We start from the raw sequence: 15,641 nt of genomic DNA on the forward strand, positions 1-15,641 counted from the left end.
TTAAATAGTATATAAATAGTTGTATTGCACATGGTTCACTGCACGGCAGACAACAAGTGCACTATGCATTGTTAAGGTAGTGCAAATGGTGAGTGTCAGTGTGTCTGTGTAGCACTCACAGTGCAATCAGTGTGTGTGTGTTTTTGTGGGGGCCTGTGGGTAGAAACTGTTTGTCAGTCTCGTGGTCCTGGATTTCAGACTCCTGTAGCACCTGCCTGATGGCAGGAGAGTAAAGAGTCTGTGCTGGGGGTGTGTATGTCCCTGATGATGTTGTGTGCTCTCCTGTTGACCCTGGTGGTGTAAATGTCCTGAAGTGAGGGGAAGGCTTCCTGTCCCGAGCAGTGCAGTTTCCTGATTTTCAGACCATCTATTTCTATTGTTTATTTATGTTTTGAATAAAAAGGCAGGCAAAAAAAAGCTTAAGTATTTCCCTGCTACTTTTAAGTAATTGAATGTGTTAAAAGAATTGTATTGTATTGAATTGTAATTTTTTTGATTGTAAAATACTTTTAATTTATTGTGCACTGTCAAGAGTGGACAACATACAGTATCTGCCTCGGAATTTTTCATCATTAGAGATGTGCACCATTAGAGTTGTGGTTTTATGAATTACTTTTAAATAATGAACTAAACACAGCTGAGCTGCCAGATGTCAAAATTATGAAAATAGTTATCAAGTGACCCTTTTTCATTAAGGCCCTTTGGATGAGTTCTTGCTTAAATTATGCAGGTTATTTTATTTTTCCACCCATTTTGATTCAGTGTTGATCTACTTTCTATATTCATATTTCTATAGAATTCTGTGATTTCCACCCCCTGCACTTTCTTTTTTTCCACCTCTAATGGTGACATATTCTGAGGCAGATACTGCATGTTGTCCACTCTTGAGAGTGCACAATAAAATAAAAGTATTTTACAATCAAAACACAACTCTTTTAACACATTCAATTACTTAAATGTAGCAGGGAAAATATGTAATCTTTTTTTTGCCTGCCTTTTTACTCAAAACATAAATAAACAATAGAAATAGATGGTCTGACAATCAGAATTACTTCAATTAACTTACAGTAACATGAGGAAATAAAAAGTAGAACCAAGAACCATGCACAATAAACCACAATCAACTATAGTGAAACAGATACCAGCTCCTTCATAAAGTTTAATTATTCTTTATTATGTTTTCTGGAACGGAAACATATTTGCAGAACTGTTTAAATTGAATGTAGAAAATTCAAAAATGTCACTCATCCCACAGAAATACACACCTGCCTTAAAGTGGTCTGTTCATACTTTTATGGTCCTCGTCCTCTGAACTAAAAACCAACACGGTTACTAACTGGCAGCTTTTTGCCCTGTAAATAACTATTGTCTGTAACTATATCGAATCCTAGGGTTTCAACAGCCCTGACCTAATACACAGTATGATACTGTGTTCTCTTAAATCAGCTTTATCAACAAGTCATAGCCATAATACAGACTTATATCTGTGTACTGACCAATTTGGATGATTAATAAAGTCATTTAAATAAGCTAAATTATGAACACAGTTTTGGATTTGGTAGTTTTCTTTGACTTGTATGATAATACATTTTACTTTTTGACAGTCAACTAAACAAAAGTTTAAAAGTTGAAGTCGTTGGTCAATTGTCATGGGCATTTCTTTTCTTCTTCTTTTTTTTTTTACCACATTCTCACATTTCATAATCTTATCTGAAAAAACTACCGCACCAAAACTATTGATCATTTTCAGTTATAATTGTTTCTATTTTGTGACTTATTAATGATTAAAGCTTGTTTATAAATAAGAAAAAAAATGGGAAAAGCACATATCCCAAAACCACAAATTGAAACATTTAGCCTACACATACAACGATACGTAGGCCTATAACATATTATATAACCTGATCGATTAGTTGATTGATAATTTCAGCCCGACAGAACAGAACAACTAACATCCTTCTGGAGCTGATTTATTTATAGGCTGAAGTGCTCCCTCCTGTCTGTATGTACTACATACAACATTATGTTGACATTCGGCGCCGCCACTTTGACAGTTGACTGTTGCATTCCAGCAATTGGCCCAAAACACAGCGCTCCGTGCAACCAACAAAAAAGTGAAATAATCATAAAAACAGACATTTTTTGTCAATGACCAGGGACCGCAGCAACCGCGAACGACGACCGACATTTGCTCTCTTCTCCTCCCCTCCGCCCGTCCTCCTCCTCCCTGACTCCCTCCCTCCCTCCTCTCCGGGACTGAGAATGCCCGTGTTGTACTGACACAGTAGCGATACGGGCTGAGTAGACATGGAGGCCCGATTAACGAGAGAGGCCCGTGCTGACACATCCAGGCCCAGCTAACGGTGTGTCGGACAGGATTTTGGAGCATCTCGGGAGTTTATAACGGATACCAGTCGCTGTAAGGAACAAGGATTTTAACAACGAGGACGAAGGAATAGAAGAAGATCCATTTCGGTTCTCTGTTGATTCAACGCAAGCCGCCATTTTGTTGACAGTTAGTGTTTTTTTTAATAACCTACACTGCGCTGCATCTATTATTTTCTAATCACTGGAATTTAACTCCCCGCATTTTTTACGTGTGTTTTTCTATCGATTTAAGTGTGCGTTTGTGTTTGAATACACGTCTGGAGGTTTTTCTGTCTTAGCTGACATGCTAGTGCATCGTTAGCCGTCGTAGCTGGGATGTAGTAACACGAGTGCCTACGAGAATGTGACGGAGATGAGAGATTATGTGCATCACTTGTCCGGGGCTGTGTCATATTCACTCGCTATACACTAATTGCTTGAATGCTGTAGGTGTTTGCTACTGATTTGCAGTTTACACACAGTGTAAATTAAAGCTGTGCTGGGCGGAATATGCCTAAATCGTCTTCAAACAGGCTGCTGATAGATGGCTAGTTAGCCGCTGCCAGTGCACAGACTGTCTATTATTGGACGGATTGTAGCTACTAGCTTGTTACAAAATAAACACAAACCTTGCACATTGTACGGGTTATAATTAGCGCCGAGTAACCACGATATCCTCATTACGTCACCGCCCTGTCTGCTATTATCTTTAATATCATGGAAATTAATATTTTGGGGGGATGCTTTACATGGTGACACTCAGTGTAACACATCGCAACTTTGGTTTTGGAGGTGGCAAGGTTAACAATATCTCTTTTTTGTTTGTGCCCAACCGCTCTGTGCTTTGATTTCTGATTTGATTTGTGGCTGTGTTCAAGATTATTATCTTGTTATAACCTATTTGGCACGTTTAAAAAGACAAAACGTGCTGTGTTTTTCTAGCTTGAATACTTGGGACAAAATACTCTCCTCAGGTTAGCTTTAGCTCATGGTGCTTGCATTAGATATATTGCATTGATCATAGCTCAAATCTGACGTTTTTCATGTTTTGGTTTTTGGCAATTCAGCTCTTGGAAGATAAAATATGTGGCCCCCACGTTGATACACGCGAAGGGAGGACACAGAGCCAAATAATGTGAACACCGTTTCCGGACAATTACAAAGGTGAGTGAAAATCATCTGGCATATGAATAGACATGCTGATTTATAGTTTACTGTTGACATAATGGTTTAAGAATCAGATTGCTCACTGTTAGAGTTAACATTCCCTTCATCCGATTTTAATGTTTAAGCACAAGTTAATTAATTCCCAACTGCATGCATTGCAGTGTCACCTTAACGGTTTGCAGAGTCTCTGAGGCCGGATTTCCTTTCGATTGACAGTAATTATGCGTATGACTAAACGGGAATGGATGTGCTGAGTGAATATGAGTACATTAAGGGTGATGCGGTCGCACATTCGTGAGTGTTGACTGTACAGGAAACCGAAAGCAGATTTGGCTTGTGCAGCCCTGCTCAGGACAGCCACGTTTTCTGCGCAACATGAGGGAAAATCTAATTAATTACAATGTTATGTAGAGTATTCGTAAGGACTAAATAACTGAAGGAACTTCATCCAACTTGCAGGGTGTTGCTCTGATTGACACCTGTCACTCCGGTCCGATTTATTGCATCCTCTACTGCAATATTCGAGGTTTACACATCTTTCGTTTAAAGCCACGGTGTGATGGATTTATGTTAGAGCACATCCGCTGTTAGGATATAAACTAATGTTACTAGTTAAGAAATGTGGCTGTTTTCCCCCCTGATCATGGATCTGTATCGGTTTTATACAGATGGAGTAAAAGCCCTGGATATGACACGGAGCTCTGAGGGCAGACGCCAGTCCTCATGTTGATGATGTGGGGGGTGGGTGGCGTTGGATACTATTGCCATGGCCAAAGGGAAATCAGCAGTTATGAACGTGTGCAAAAGTGAGGGAGGGAGTGAAAGGAGGGAGGGAGTAAGGGGAGGAAAGAAATGCGAGGGGGCGCGGGAAGTTGTTTACTACGTTCCTGCCTGCTCTGCTATTTCTTAAGGTTGAGGGCCTGATATTGATTATTGATTCTCCTTTTTTTCATTTTAATTTCTGACTTTTGTTTTATATGCCAGTCGTTTTACTTAAACTTCTGGTTATTGCTGTGAAGGTAAAGCAGACAACATACAGGCATGACTGATTTCTGTCTTTAAAACCAGTAGTTCTGTCATTCGGGTGTTTTTCGGTATGACTATAAAGTTGATATGCCTGCAGTCAGTGTAGTATTAACTTCTACTTAAATACTATACCTCCCAAACATGATAATGATATGCTTCAGTGTTACGGCTTATCAATCACAAATTAGAAAACGGTTCAGCCCACTGTCATTTACAGGAGAACAACTGCCAGTAAATATATCTGGTTTGGCTTGTTAGAGGTGAGAGGAATGTTTTTACTCCCCCGGGCGACTATTCTCTAGACTTGGGTCAGTAGCCTCTTATAGAGTAAGGTACTACAGTGGCTTATTTTTGGCATAGCTGCTGTCAGGCAGCGGAAGCAGCTAGTATCACTGCAAGCGCTTAGTATAAAAGGAGAGAGAGGAGAGCATTTGTCTTTCTGTTGGAGAAAGACACCGGGAACAGAGTTAGGGGGGTTGGTGAGTGAAATGTGTTTTTTATTATAGAAAGAGCACAGTGACTTTGTTAGTTTGTGCGCTGCTACTACTGCTTTCAAGTTTGCAAAAATAAAGAAGGAAGAGGACCGAAAAGCATAAAGAAAACTGTGAAAGGACACAGAGATTGATGGAGTGTTAGAGAAAAGAGGGAGGTGTGATCTGAGTGTGGTATGTGTAGTGAGGGGGAGTCTGCACAGTTTTGAGGCGAAATGGAGTGAGTAATTGAAGTAAACACAGAAAAGAGGGCGTGGGGGGGAAATACAGGCCAGTCTCCAAAAATCTGGTAGAGTTAACTGTGTGGTCCAACAAAAAAACATCAACTCTACTACTGTTTTCCACTATCATCATCTAAAACAAACATTGTCTAAGACTTCTAGGGCAGTTTTTTTTGTCTTCTGCTCTGACACTTTAGTGATGTGTCGACTTGTATGACTTTCCTTTGGCTCCATTAAGTGGCTCCTTTAGTGCTCTCCACTAATGTAGGGCGCAGAGAAACCGCCGGCACATTGACGCTCTATCACTCACTCTCAGTTGCTGCTGGCGAGGTCTGGGAAAGGCGGCCGGATCCTCTGTCTAGTCCCAGAGGGCTCAATGTGCTGAGGTCACAGTTCTGAATTGCCTCCAAATGACTTCACCCGGAGAAAGCACCTGCTTGGGGGCGAATCCGCATTAAATCACTCAGTGGCCACGGGGAGCTGTAGACAACTTCATTGAATCGGACTGTCCTCCATGGAGCACAATTAAGGAACAAGCTTCTCTCTGCTGCTGCTGTGCTAACATTGGGTATGAGCACTTTGCCACCATCACAGGCACCCAGTTCACTCCAACTAATGAGGGACTTTAAGGGATTGCTCAGTTGGCATCTTATCCTGTATCACCTCATAAGGATGTGGCAGCACTGTGGAATAAACTATTGACTTTGGACATTAAGGGCTTTGTGGACAATTCAGTCCTTGAGCCTAAAGTTAAATATTTCAGGTAGGAAAGCTTCAGCTTTGTAAATAGGTCACAGGCTGAGGCGCTGAGGACGTACACTTCATAAAAACTGACCCAGACAGGATGAAGGACACCCTCTAACCAAATAGATGATAAAACCGTTTGCCCTCTGTCTACGTTTCCAATATCATTCATTATAAGACATTTTATACTTCTCGGTTGCCGGGCACGGTTTAAAGCTGTCAATGTGTGGTTGATGTCTTGTGTTGTTGTGCCGATGATTAATGTGATTTTTTTTTTTCATCCTCCCTTTTCTCCTCTCTCTCCCTGCTATACCTGTGTTTACTCTGACAGTCGAAGGACGGAGAAAGAGGGCTGGACAGCCGAGGAAGGGAGAAAAGCCACTTCAGAAGAAGGAGAGCTTCACCTTCAACGTTATCCCCTCCCCCCTTTCCCCCTTAACCCCTTATCCCAACCCCCAACAAAAACTCTACCTGGTATCCTCAACATCCCCTCCCTAGTTAACCTGCACACCCTGTAAAGTTGTGATGGATCCGAAAAATCAGATGGGGACTACAACGCCACCCCCTCTTCTCTCAGGTGTTTCCTCGGTGGAGCGAGAAAAGGAGGGAGGGGGTGGAAAGAATGAAGAGGAGGATGAGAAGAAGAGAGACAGGGAGAAGGAGGGAGCTGTCACCGCCGCTCCTGGTCCTGGAGGGGCAGGAGCAAGTGGGCCAGGAGGCGCCGGGGGTGACCAGTCCCATTTCTCCATCAAAGAGAGCAGCCTGTCCGAGGGCAATGTCAAACTTAAGATTGGCCTTCAAGCAAAACGCATGAAGAAGCCCCCTAAGATCCTGGAGAACTATGTGTGCCGACCAGCATTCAAGGCCACTGTGAGGCACACGGGCCGCGGAGGAGGCGGTGCTCGTGGAAACCGTGCAGCCGCTACTGGTGATGGGGCAGGCGTTCAGAACCAGAGTCCGTCAAGTGGCAGGGGAAAAGATAAGGAAAAGAGTCCAAGTGCCAACAAACCAGCCTCCTCTTCTTCTTCAACCCCCTCTGCTAAAGTTCCCACGCCACCACCTCCTGCTCCTCCCCCCACCAGCACTACCACCCTGTCTGCCTCCCAAGTGAATGGGAGCGCTCCGACAAAAAGGGTAAGGCGGGAGAACAGTCATTATACGTAGTTATCACCAGTTATCACCAGAGGCTTCTTGTGTAATTACTTTTTACCGTAACGCTCAGTATTGAGATAACTTGTATTGCAAATTTGAGATAAACTTTTTCAACATCTGTCTTCAATTTAGTTATTGCTGCAAAATTGGATTGTCAGGCAGACAAACTCATTATTGTTGCATGTACTGTACCTGACCACTGAACTGTTACAGTATACATAGTTCAACATAACTGAAAGAAAACATTTTTAAACTAATGAAGTGGTATTTTAAACAACGCAACTTGAACAAAAAAGATTTGCAGCATTTCAGAAACTGTTAAATAAAAAAAAGAACTCTTAAACAAAATACAAAATAAAAATAAAAGTCCTCCTGCTGGCTATGTAAAATAAAACATGTTTTATTATTTCAGTGAAAGAACGTCAGATACTTGGTGACTAGTACCATACAATGTAGTATAGTTATCATTTGTACATTTACCTTACTTCCTAGAAGTGTTATAAGTCAGTCTTGATTAGGTCAGTGGTCCACAAAAAGTTTACCGTAGTAATCACCATGTTGGTGCACAGAGTGGAGCATAAATTATTCTTTAGTTTTCTTTGTTTTCTCTGTTGGCCTGTCCCTATTTATCATGCCACTGCCCCCACTGTCCCTCCGTCTGTGTCTCTGCACGGCCATACCCTCCCCCCCCTCCCCTGCATGACCCCCTCTCTGTCTGTCCCGCTCTGTCCCCAATCTGACCCTGATAAGTGTTATTGAGTTGAGTCTATAACCTCCCCCCTGGGCATGCCCAGGGAGCTGCAGACAAAATCTTATCAATGAATTGCAATACTATAGAAATCTATTTCTGATTAATAGATTGTACTCCTAGGTAAAGGTCAGATGTGTTAGGTTCGGTAATAGCAGTTCACTATAGCAGCCTTCAATTTATGGCACCTCAAATTTGTTTTTGGGTACCAGCATATGACTTAAAAATGTGTTCAAGTGTTTCGATAAAAAAAAACGATATACGTACATCAATACAGTCCATTTAAAAAAATGTCATTATTAAACATTTCTTCCCAGTTACCTACTATTTGTTCTATTTGTTCTAGTTATTTTATAACTTGTCGTCTCTTCTTTGTTTTTGTGCAGGGTTCACCAAAGACTGATGGCAAGTCTGACACAAAGCCAGACACAAAAGCAGCCACCACCACATCTGAGAGACCCCTTAACCTTCACCGCCCTCCATCGGACAGCAAAACCCATCCCTCTGGGAAGAAAACACCAATCCCCCAACCCAACCCCCGGACATCTTCACCTTCTCCATCACTACCTGCATCAAAAGAACCCAGCTTTGAAGCTGTCAAACCTCCTCAATACAACTTCAGCACTGAAAATCAGAGAGACAAGGAAAAGGGTGTTCCAAATTGGGGAGCCCCCACAGTCACTGAGAAGTTAGCTCAACTCATAGCAACTTGCCCACCATCAAAGACCCCTAAGCCAGCTAAACCCACAAAGATTGACCCCGCTACTCCTCTTCCCAGCTCAGGCTTTATGGCCCCGACAGCGAAGCAACGAGACAGGGCTATGGCCAATAGGAACACATATTCAAGAATGTTACATCTTTCCCCACCACCTCCTGTGTCACGGCCACCTGGTCGGCCCTATGGTTCTAGGAACAAAGACAATGGTATGGACAATTCACCCTCCCTGACACCTTTGAGGACAGACGAGACAGAAGGGGCTGGGAAAGCTAGTAGCAGCAGCGGTAACAGCATCAGCAACAGCAGTAGTCGCAGCAACAGTCCAGCACTCGCGTATGGGAATAACCGTCTGTTGGCTATGTCAACGGACAGCAACAACGACAACATCAACAGTAGCATTTCTAAGTCACAGTCACGCCCGGCTCACGGCCAACCCCATAACACGTCTTCGCCAGCTTGTCCCATTTCATCCTCTTCCAGCACTTCAGCTGAGCAAAGGACGTTGAGTGCAGTGAGTCACCTGGGCTCCCCTGTTCCTTCACAAGGACACCATGCACGAGAGAGTCCTGCCTTGGCAGAGGAAAGCAGTGCCAGTGAGAGAGAACAGGACAGTGACAGCCCCAGAGACTTAACCAACTGCCCTCCTGCAACAGGAACAGGAAAGCCAGAAGGGAAGGACAGGGGGCCTAGTAATCAGTCACTGAGAGTTGAGAAGAGCTCTAGTCCAAGTAAGCGCAGTCCCAATCGGGATAGTAGCCGACCCGGTCGGACTATTAGCCCCCCTGAGGCTGTAAGACATAGGGCGTCTTCTTCACCAGAGCAAGATGGTGATGAAAGTCCACTAACACCTCTGAGAGATGATTCCCCAGATTCATCCATAGACTCTTCAGCGGAGCAGGACCACAAACCCCTTAAAAAACGCAGGGGAAGGAAACCCCGCTGGGGCCGTTTAATGGGTGGGATGCATGAAGGAATAGCAGGCCACAACAGTCCCTTTGAAGAGAGCCAAACCGACTTGCCTTTATCTTTAAGCTTGGAAATGCCGTTACCGCCAGTTAAGAGACCCGTGGGCAGGCCTCCGAACCCAAATAAGGTCAAACCAAATCCTGTGCCACAAAGTCAAGGGTCACAGCTCTTTGCACCACTGGCAAAGAAAAGAGGAAGGCCGAAGTCCAAAATGCCAAGGCTTGACGCTCCGGCCCGTGGTTGCCTTCCTAACAAGCTGGCCCCCTCCAAGGTCTTTTCATCTTTACTGAAGTCCAAAGAAGAGCAGGATCCCCCTGTGCTTCACCCAGAGGTGGACCTTAACCCCCCTAAACCTATGCCTAGAAAACGTGGACGCCCAAAGCGCCTTCCCCCTACCTTACCCCAGGAGGGTCAGCCTCCAACGTTGGCTCCAGAGGCCGGGGAAATTGGAGAAAAACGGTTCCGGAGCAAAGGAAATGGGCAGCTAATCATGAAAACTATTATAGGCAAGATCAATAAAATGAAAAGTATGAAACGGAAACGTATTCTCAGTCAAATCTTGTTAGGCCCAAGACCAGAAGACTCGCCTAAACCCAGTACGGTTGCTGGTTCTGTGGAAGCTACAACCCAATCATTGTCCTCCCTTGCTGCTTCTTTTGGGGGGAAACTAGGGCCACAAATTAATGTCAGTAAAAAGGGTACAATATACATGGGTAAGAGGAGAGGCCGTAAGCCAAAATCGGGGTATAACGCCACAGCTTCAACACCACCACCAGAACCCTTCTTATCCCCGAACACCACTTCCCCTCTCCATCACCATCATTCACAAGTCTTCCCCTCCCCCTCCCTCTCACAGTCTAGTGGGGGCCACAGTCCCATCAGCGATGCCAGCTTTGTGGAGCCTGGTTCTGTGCACTTTGCCAGTCACTCTCACTATTCTAACTCCCATAATAGCCACAACACATTCTCCTTCCCTCCCCCAACCTTTTCGGCCCCTAATCCACGCAACCCAGGGTTGGGCTCCACATCATCTATGTCCACAGTAGCTTCACAGAAAAAGGCATCTTACCGGGGATACCATCACCACCACCACAACCATTACAGGCAGCACTACCATTATCCTAAGCTTTCCCCTCCCAGGCCGCTCCATCCTACCTCCCCTGCCCCCCTCACTGAACTAAAAGAAGCCACTCCGTCACCAGTCAGTGAGTCACATAGTGAGGAGACCGTGCCCAGTGACAGTGGTATAGGAACGGACAATAACAGCACCTCTGACCGGGGTGAGAAAGCAGGTGGCTTGGGTGGTATTGGGATGCCACACGGGATGGGCAGTAAGTTATTAATGCCGGGGGTCATCGGTTCAGCTGTGGGTCCAGGGGTGGGCCTTAATTCCAGAGGCAGGCGGCGACACTCCGCTGTGCTTTTGGACAGTCCCTCACCCTCTCCATCACCACACGGGGTGGGGACATCACCCGATCCCAGGAGACCTCACCCAGCAGCTCCAGCCTCCTCCTTAATAGGACACAAGGAGAAACATAAGCACAAGTGCAAACGCCGCAGCCCACGGTGCCCCGGCTACGATAAGCTAAAGAGACAGAAAAGGAAACGCAAGAAGAAGTACTTGCAGCTGCGCTCCCGGCGGCACGACCCAGACTTTCTTGCTGAGCTGGATGAGATTGTTGTGAGAATTAGTGAAATACGGATAGCACACCGTACCACAGGACACCGGCTCGGCAGTGGAATAGGCATGGCAGCAGGAACAAGTAGAGGTCCAGGAGTGGGGAGCAGGCCTGGTGGGTTAGGAGGCACAGGCGGCCCGCCACCTCATCATTATGTTCACAGGGACATCCTGCCTACAATCTTCAGGGTTAACTTCGGCAGCTTTTACTCCCATCCTGCATACTCTCATTGCGACCCATTGCACTATGTTCGTAAACCAGACATGAAGAAGAAAAGGGGGCGGCCTCCCAAAATGAGGGAGTCCATGTCTGATGTTCCCTTTTTACCTGGGCTTGGATTCCCACTCTCCAGCGGGGGCTTCTACCACCCCTCCTACAGCGTTCCCTACTCCTCTGGGCCTCTGGGTTTGGGCTATTACAGAGGCTTTCCTCCAGCTAGTGCTCTGTATCCACACCCACACCACCAGTCACAGCACACAGCCCCCTCCCACCACTCTCACCACTCACCCTCTTTCCCCCCTCCTCCCCCCACATCTTACATGCATCATCACCACCCTTCACATCTCCTACTTAACCCCTCTAAATTTCACAAGAAAAAACACAAGCTGCTTAGGCAGGAGTACCTGGGAGGAGGAAGGTCCCCTGTCCTGTACCCACCCATGTCCTCTGAGCTTTCCTTCAACTGGCACCACAAACACAAACACAGACACAAGCACAGAGAGCGCTGTGCGGAAGAGGACAGAGAGGAGGCAGCGAGAGGAGGATCAGGGAGCCGGGCTAGTGCAGGGATTTCTGACAGCGGAGCATCAGGGAAAGCAGAGCGAGTTGGCAGTTTAGGAATGGCGGAGTCTTTACAACGATGCCGCTTTGGACGGGACACAGCCAGCACCAGTGCCAGCAAGCAAGCTGCTTCTACATCCGCCAACTCCCCTTCTTCTTCCTCATCCTCATCTGCAGAAAGGTACAAGCGCAAAGAGAGCTCCATGTCCTGCCTCGGCCCCTCAAGGCTCGCACTGGGTAGCACCTCAAAAGGTCACCATCCAGTAGAGTCCTGGTTCAGGATGGGGGGCAGCTCTAAGGCAGACTACTCTAAGCTTTCACGAAGTCAAGTGTCACCTGGCCAGGGTCCCTTCTCAGAAGGACAGCCTGAAGACCCCGCAGGCTGCTCAGACAGTGAGGATGAGGAGCCTCTCAGCCCAGCAGTGGATTTAGAGCCTGGATCCCATGATTCTCCAAACCTTACTAATCTTTTTGCCTCTGCTCTCACCCGCACTACACTGAAGGGGGGCAAGTGCAGAAAGACTGAGGCAGTCACAGAGAGCTCAAGCTTCTCACGCGTGGACCGACCGATAAGGAAGGACTGCTCGACGTCAGCAGAAAGGAGAGACTTGGGTAAGTCTAATTTGTACTGAATTCAGTTGTATCTTTATTAATGTGCTGCCTACATTACGACATTTCATGATGGAATTAAATATTATAAGTAACAGCAGCATCTGCATTGTTGATTTTGAATTAAGAAAAGGCTGTATAAGATGCACTAAGAAAAGCAGCATGGAGCTATTTGCTTTCATTTGTTCTTGAATATTCCAGTATGAGGTGCATTGCATCCTATAGAAGTCATACGCTTTTGCTCACGGCAAATTACATTTGCCATTGTTTAGGGTTATTGGAGTCAATTTTGCACCAAATTTGTTTTCCAAAACTAGTTCTGTGCATGCAGTTGTATCAAGAATCCTGCGGCTGAAGTCGGATGAGCCATTAGACATTGCCATATGGCACAGCAAGCGGGCATTCAGATCTTGCTTGATCTCAGCTCAGTGAAGCATGTGTATCTTCCGAAAATCCATCATACTACTGAGGAGTTGCGTAGTGGTTACAGTTGGAACCAACCAAACTTCAGCCTTGGTTAGATCAAACAGCACTAGATAATGATCTGCTCTGGATCTACAGCCCTCCCATCTGTACAAAGAAAATACTAAGTGGATTGGGCCAGTTATTACAGTAAGAGAAAAGCTCTCTCGACATCCCCTGTGCATACACTGTCTGACATTTGGTAGCTCTTACTAGTGGTTACAGGCTTGGCAACAAAAAAAGCATGCGTAATGACTTAAACTGGCTCCTCTGTGAGTGTGGATGGCCGCAGTTGGCCACAATTGATATAGCATTCCAGCCAGAGCAAAAGGGGTGGAGTGTTTTGTTAACATGCTATATTTATCATGTATTCATCAAAAGCCCATAATGTAAGGCCTGGTCCTGTACTTTAGTACACCCAGCACCTGGGCTGAGCTAATGTTGCAGATTTAAGACACAGGGCCTCACCAATAGTCTTTATCAGTGTGTCCCCTGGAAAATACTGCTGTGCTTGTCTCTGTGTGTGTAAGCATTTGTAGAGTGGGTGTTCGTGTTTATGTGCATGTTAGTAAGCAAGATCCGTTTAGGAGGGATGGGACCATTAACGATTTTACTGCTGATTGCAATAAAAACTGGTTGATTGTATCGAACTATCAATATTCTCACAAGTAACTTGAAAAAGCCATCTTGCCTGCTATCTTGGTAGAGAAGGGAAAAATAGAGCCTCATTACAAAACAATCTGAAATGATCTTGTATGAAAGACACAGGCACATTTTTTATAACTTTCTATTTATTTGTTTGATTAATTTATGTATTTTTAATTATGTAAGGGGACCTTATGTTTAGTTGTATCTGAATAGCAAAAAGAAAGTTATAAACAAAAAGTTATTTCACTATGTTTTAGTGCCATTTTAATAGTTTAATGCATATGTTGATGGTTATAAGGATTATATAGCAATTTCAATTACTTTGCAAAGAAAGCCATAACATGAACATTTGATATTGTCTCTTTCCTCGCTGTAAAGTACCCAGTGAGGCTGAATGGTGAGGTTCAAACCACGCCAGGGTAATCCTGGATTAGAGCTCAGGATTTAGGGTCAACCAGCGGTCGCAGACTGGAATGGGAGAGTAGGCCATGGGACGGTGTTAGAGGAGATGATGGAGGTAGATAGATGCACGCTGACTGAGGAGTATTAGTTGAGAGTGGGAGTAAGGGGGATAAAAGGACTGTAAGAGGATAAGTTGCAGCATTAAAGAGCAGGTGTGAGGTTTCCATCCAAATGTTTTTGAAATTTCAATAATAATAAAACGCTGTTTCGTTATTACTGTTACTGCTTTTAATATTCAACCTGCATGATAACCAATCGTGATTACAGGCCAAGGCATTTTCATGTCTTTCTGCGTTACACATTATTCACAATACATGTGCAGTGATTATCTTCTCTTTTTCTTTGACTAGGGTCATCAGGTATCCAGTCAAGAGGCATTGCCCTCTCGCCCCCTGAAGGGCCCGAAGGATCCATGCACCACCGGCAGCAGCACCATCACCAACCTTCACTTTTTCACTCGCACAGCTCCGCCTCCTCCTCCTCCTGCCTCTCCCCCTCTCAGGACTTTAGTCTGGATGCCACCCTGCCCCACCACTCCTATCGAGCACAGCCATCCAAACACAGCCTCCACCACGTCAACAAAATCCTGCGTGCCAAGAAGCTGCAGAGACAAGCTCGTACAGGAAACAACGTGGTGAAGAAGAGGGGCCCCGGACGTCCTAGGAAATACCCCTTACCATCCCCGCCGCCATCCCCCCCACCGGTGGTCGAGTTGAATCCGACCCGGCAAAGGGACAGAGGGGCAGAGCGGCCCGTGGGGGGGCGAGCGTGGGAAGAGGACACTGTGACAGAGGCTATTGAATCAGTAGTCCAGGGCCAGTGCAGGAAAAGTCAGAAGAAGACTCAGTGGGACGGAGGAGAGGATGAGGAAGACGAGGAAGAAGAGGAGGACGGGGAGGTAGAAGAGCCTGAGGAGCGGTTGCCAGATAGAGAGGAGAACCTGGGCAATATGGCGGCGAGGTCCAAAGCTGGGACAGGAAGAAGCTGGCTTACTCAGGAAGAACTCCAGCAATTTCGTGGGTATGCAGGTTTTCAATCCTAGTACTAGGGCTGCTCGATTATGGCAAAAATCATAATCTCGATTATTTGGGTCAATAATTGATATCACGATTGTTAAACACAATTATCCATTTACTTTGAAAACATCCATTTATTTAAAAAAATAATGTGAACAGTATGTTTTTGAACTGCAAAAACCAAAAAAAGAAATTTAAAAAATCAATAATCATTTTATTTCGATTATGTTGTTTTCATAATCGTTGCAAGCCAAAATCGTAATTGCGATTTAAAATACGATTAATTGAGCAGCCCTACCTAGTACTGACACAGATTTACACTGATAGTACGAAAGGCAACATATATGAAATCCAGTCGCCACTTGAAACCTTGTCATGGTTCCAT

General features: G+C 45.1%; 1 protein-coding gene across 4 annotated transcripts in view; it reads left to right on the top strand.

The window, feature by feature from the left end:
* The first annotated feature begins 2,064 nt into the window (after window positions 1-2,064).
* The window catches only part of ash1l (ash1 (absent, small, or homeotic)-like), a 31,045-nt gene continuing 17,468 nt past the window's right edge, over window positions 2,065-15,641 (top strand). Inside the window, exons 1-5 of one of the 4 annotated variants that reach the window (XM_079653046.1) lie at window positions 2,065-2,515; window positions 3,435-3,531; window positions 6,348-7,150; window positions 8,303-12,671; window positions 14,591-15,260. In XM_079653046.1, coding sequence (XP_079509172.1) covers window positions 6,542-7,150; window positions 8,303-12,671; window positions 14,591-15,260 — 5,648 coding nt within the window. In that variant the 5' untranslated portion in view covers window positions 2,065-2,515; window positions 3,435-3,531; window positions 6,348-6,541. Of the gene's footprint in view, window positions 2,516-3,434; window positions 3,532-5,017; window positions 5,040-6,347; window positions 7,151-8,302; window positions 12,672-14,590; window positions 15,261-15,641 lie in introns of those variants that run through there. The other 3 variants (XM_079653043.1, XM_079653044.1, XM_079653045.1) reach the window with 3 other exon arrangements.

The sequence above is a fragment of the Notothenia rossii genome (assembly GCF_949606895.1).
Source record: "Notothenia rossii genome assembly, chromosome: 10".
Classification (NCBI taxonomy): Eukaryota; Metazoa; Chordata; class Actinopteri; order Perciformes; family Nototheniidae; genus Notothenia; species Notothenia rossii.